General features: G+C 40.4%; 1 protein-coding gene across 7 annotated transcripts in view; it reads right to left on the minus strand.

The window, feature by feature from the left end:
• LOC122244241 (kinesin-II 95 kDa subunit) overlaps nucleotides 1–5,000 on the minus strand; it is a 31,609-nt gene that overhangs the window by 17,898 nt on the left and 8,711 nt on the right. For 4 of the 7 annotated variants that reach the window (XM_086552477.1, XM_086552481.1, XM_086552476.1 and 1 more), the window contains 3 exons: nucleotides 843–960; nucleotides 545–652; nucleotides 313–437 (listed from right to left, as the gene is read on the minus strand). In XM_086552477.1, the coding sequence (XP_086408603.1) occupies nucleotides 313–437; nucleotides 545–652; nucleotides 843–952 (343 nt within the window). In that variant the 5' untranslated portion in view covers nucleotides 953–960. Of the gene's footprint in view, nucleotides 1–312; nucleotides 438–544; nucleotides 653–842; nucleotides 964–5,000 lie in introns of all 7 variants that reach the window. The other 3 variants (XM_086552478.1, XM_086552480.1, XM_086552479.1) reach the window with 1 other exon arrangement.

Raw genomic sequence — 5,000 nt, forward strand, 5'->3', positions numbered from 1 at the left:
TGTAAGGCAGTCAGGTGATAAGTATTACATATGTAGTACATGTGTGCTTGTTTGTGAAGTAGGAGATTGAAGGCAAATTGGATTTTAAACTTAACCAGTAAATTGCAGATTAAAAAAAACTTTAAATCAATTCAATACTTAGCAACCTATAAAAAAATAATCTAGACAGGTCAACACAGAAAAAGGGAAGCCATGATCACAACACTAAAAAGAAAATTAAATTTTCTTTCATAATGAATACAGGTGAAAACTTTTAAAGCCATACAAATATAAATGCATAAAGTAAAATGTCTGGAGAGAAAGAGACAATACCTTCCATAGTATACGTTTTCCCTGTCCCCGTTTGGCCATACGCAAAGATTGTACCATTGAACCCATTGAGGACAGAGTCAACCAGGGGTCGGAATGTTTCATCATAAAGCTCCAGCTGCTTGGAACTGTGGGAAAAGGGTTTTTTACACATCATTATGGTCATATTTATCAATGGTATAAGAATTAACCAAAGAAATTAAATTATTAAAAGTACACAATGTTCTAAACTTACTTCCAATCATAGACAGCATCAAAGGTGAAGGTCTTCTTTGGATCAGTTTCTGCAACTTTGACATTACTGATTTCCACCACACCTCTGTCAACGTCCATGTCCACCACCCTGCAACAACAACAGAAATCTTGTGATATGGCTATTTCATGTTTTATGATTTTTCTCTTTGATTTCATCATGAATGGAATTATATACCTTTCCTTCTTGTATCTGTCTACATCCAAATATAGAGGGATAAGTTATGCAATCTATTTTTTTTTTTCTTTTTTTAACAGAGGGGTTGGGGGACAAAACTTACCTCTTGTGCCCATTGGCAGTTTCCTGCTCATTCATGGGCCGGCATCTCACCACCACCTTCACCGTTTCTGCTTCGTTTCCCTTCATCCTGGCCTCTGCTCCTTGTACCATGCCTAACACTGCTGAAGAAAAGGCATTCTTTAGGGTTCCTTTTATTATATGATTCAGCTTTGCCAAGTATGCTAAACTTTGGGGGAAAATATAGCAACACATGGGAAACAAAATCAAGCTGGACTTTCTTATTGCTTCAACCACACAGCAACATCAAACATGTTTCTAACTAGTGCAAAATCAAAGGGGAAAAATACCTGACAAGCCAAAAGAAAAAAACATGGGGCTATCCTAAAAAATTTGGGGCTATCCTAAAAATTTCTCTTACCCGGTCTCTTATCATACAAAAAATATTTCTAGGAAATATATAGACCTATAGTGTAACCACTTATCATAAATCTAATGACGGTTTCCATTCTACTATAATAACATACACCAATACTCCTGAGTTGAAGGAAACAATTTGAGATTATCTTGGTTTGTTCTAGTTATCATAATACAAAAACAAATTTTTCTTTGAAGGAAAAATTCTTGTTATAAATATCAATAACCCATTAATGACTGTGTGATTTTGGCTCCACCCTAGGACCGGATACTCAAAACATCTTACGATATCATAAGCTCGCACAGCCAGGCCACACATCATACGTTGAACTGTGAACTCAAAGGGTCATACTCAAAACTTCTAACTACCCTCACGTGACATCACAGCACCTTGTAACTTAACCCAATGACGACGGGTGTCACATATATGTAACATGGCAAAAAGTGAGTAATGACGGGGCGTCACACGAGTGTGACGTCCCTGAAAATTGTTTATGCCGCGTCACACGTGTGACATTTCTGAAAATGTACCAGTGGATGGCTAGTGATATGTGGGAGTGTTCTCATGCAAATAATAATAGAAATAAGGTGATCTAATGATTTTAAACATAATTATTTCACACTATATCTTTGCCATGCGCTGCCCTTGCAACAGTGGGCAGCAGGTAAAGTAAACAGGTAAAAGCAGAGATTTTACATGAAATCATATGCATTTCCCACCACTGTATGTGATGTCAGGATGATGGTCTGTCACATGAGGCACGTGAGTCACGTGTCATCATTTACGTGAAGTCACGTGACCAACGTCACAGCATGTGATGTTATGATGACGTTTTGTCACATGAGTCACATGAGTCCCACATCACCATTTATGTAAAATCATGTGTGACCAATGTCACAGGATGTAATGTCATTCAATTGACCTGATTGGTCTACTTCTTCCAAGTTGTTCGAAATGACATTGCTATTGGTTACCTGGTGGGAAATTGGGGAAAACCTCAGGTATATAAGGAGGTCTTTGTCCCCCTTACATCACTCGACATGGCTCCAAAGAGACAGCACCTCCTCCCCTCTTCCTGCTCGGATCTTTATGAGCCCCAGCCATCAACATCTGAGTTATGCCTTGCGAAGACTGGCGTACCCCGACTCCTCCCCTAACGGGGAGAGTAACAAGGACAAATATGTTCCTCACAGGGCAGAGGAGGACAGTGATAATGGTCCAAGTTCAGATAGGGTTTCGTTCCAAAAAGGTTTAGGTTTGCTGGTTCTCCTGGGATCAAGGCAGACCTGGATGCAACCAGCAGCCCCCTTGAAGTCTTCCAGTGTTTTTTCACAGATAATCACCTTCAACACATCATCCATGAGACTAATACATGAGTTTATAATTTTTCACTGTTATTGTGTCCTATATTATTACAATTTGTGTACATATAAGCCGTTTATCAAATTTGGAATTGTGTTACTGACGTCTGATTTTTGTCTGCTTCTAAGTATGCATGTATCTCTCCTCCTGTCTCCCCTCACATAAGGAAGTGGACTTCCATATCCAAGGAGGAGCTGATGGCGTACTTTGGTCTGCAGGTAATGATAGGGTTACATAAACTTCCCTGCTACTGGGATTTCTCGTCCCATCACCCAACCGTTATAAGACAGATAATGTCCCGGGATTAGTTTGACCTCCTTACAACTCACCTCCATTTCATGCATCTGGAGAATGGGGAACAGGTTCATGAGGACCATCTGTCAGTTATAGATGCCCTCAACACTGCCTTTGTTGAGACCTTGGTCCCCGAGAAAGACATCGCCATAGACGAGTCTTTGTGGAAGTTCTGAGGATTGTCACCTTTAATAAAAACAAGCTGGCTAGGTTTGGTTTGAAGGTGTACAAATTGTCGGCCAGTACTGGCCAATCCAGTGGATACACTTTGTGTTTCCGGATTTACAAAAGCCAGGATAAGAGCACTGGTAGCATACAGAAAGGGTACACTGTCTTTGTAGACTATTAGTACACTTCCCCATCTCTTTTCCACATACTCCAGTCCTACCAGAGGAATGCAGTGGGGACAGTAAGGGTAACACGTAAGTGGTTGCCCCATGACCTCACTGCAAAAAAGAGGGGTGATGTTCACTATTATAGTGAAGTGACCATAATGACGTCACAATACTCTCCACCATCCATACTGCTCAGGTCGAGGACGGAGGAAAGCCCACCATCATTGCCAACTACAATGTCGGCATGAAGGGCGTAGACATATGGGACCAATTCTCTGCCTCATATCCCCCCCCCCCCTATGTAGAGGGTGTGGTATCTGAAGATCTTCCTCTTTGACCTTTCCATTGGTAACTCCTTTGCCATGTATTGGACCATGGGGGGTAAGATACCACAGAAGGAGTTCCACATGGAGGTGGTAATGTTAACCCATTGCAGACGGAGATAAATTTGCTTGCCCAACCTCCAGGATAGGTTTTATTTTAGAGAGAGACCGCTTGAAGCAATATAATTTGAATCATCCCACTCTCTTTCAGTCATTCATTGTAAAACTAGAGCGGTTTTTGTGTTTTATTTTTTTGTGTGTTTTATTGAGTTTAGAGACTTATATGTGCCATATGACAGGCTCTATCATTACTGCAGTTGACTAAAATTGAAGTATATTATCCATATTAGCTCATTATTTCCTTTATACTCAATGTGATAGAAGTATTGCTGTTTCATGGGAGGACAAAAGGCAACTTTATTTTTTCATATTTTTGTGCTGTCATGAGTGAATACGCAACATATAACCCCCTACAATAAAGATAACAAGAGGAGGTAGGGAAGAGGAATGAAACCTGTGCTTGTGACTGTGAGTGCCACAGTGAAAGGCATCCATATTGGCACAGGAGCACATTTTAGAGTCCCTTCCTCATTCAGTCTGCCCTGCATCCTTCATTCGCGTATTTTTGCGCAAGGTTTCGATCAACTTAGTGTGTGCCATCGATCCTATAGAGACAGTGTTTGCTAGAGACCATGGATGGGTACATTCAAGGCTCTCTCTCCTGCTGTGCCTAGGAAAAAATGTGCCCATCTAGGTTGATGTTATGCTAAGCACGATATTAGTAATTATAGGTAAGTATACTGGCAGTAGCTGCAGTCTCTCTCATTCCTTTTTCATAGCACAATAAAATAGCATAGTATTCCAAAATCCCCGAATGTCATGTACGTCATGACGCCCGTCGTCAGGCCAAAGCTCCTACGTCGTGTATGTCATGACACCCCTACGCAATGGGTTAATGATTGGTAACATGAGGAGTGATAACTCAAGAAGCAGAGAGGCCACATGTCCTCCACATAAAGTCTGATCCCAACTTCAGCAGCGAAGGCACTCTGCTGAGCCTTCACTGCCGCTGGTGCTCTGCCAGTGGTTTTCGGAAGACTACCCACAGCAGGTGTTCAGAATGCCTTGTCAGTCTGTGCACCTATGGTTGCTTTGAGACCTGGCACTCTGCAGCCTGACTCTCTTTTATCACTGACACACTCCCCTTGTTTTTTTTTCTTATTATGTTCATCTTTTTTTTATATATATGTATGTAGGGGTTTATTTTTATTATGTTTATATTTTGTATTCATTCTTTTTTGACATAAATTTATTTTTCTTGTAAATATATATCATTTCCACCTTGACAAAAATGTTTTTGAACAAAAGAGTATGCTACAGAAAGATTATGAACTTACAACATGGGTAGATTTTGCATTTGTCAAAGAAAAAGCTTTCACATATTTTACGTATATGTCTGACTTTAGCTC

This window comes from Penaeus japonicus, unplaced genomic scaffold (genome assembly GCF_977035675.1).
Source record: "Penaeus japonicus unplaced genomic scaffold, GWHDUDI00000001_assembly GWHDUDI00000027, whole genome shotgun sequence".
In the NCBI taxonomy this organism is placed as follows: Eukaryota; Metazoa; Arthropoda; class Malacostraca; order Decapoda; family Penaeidae; genus Penaeus; species Penaeus japonicus.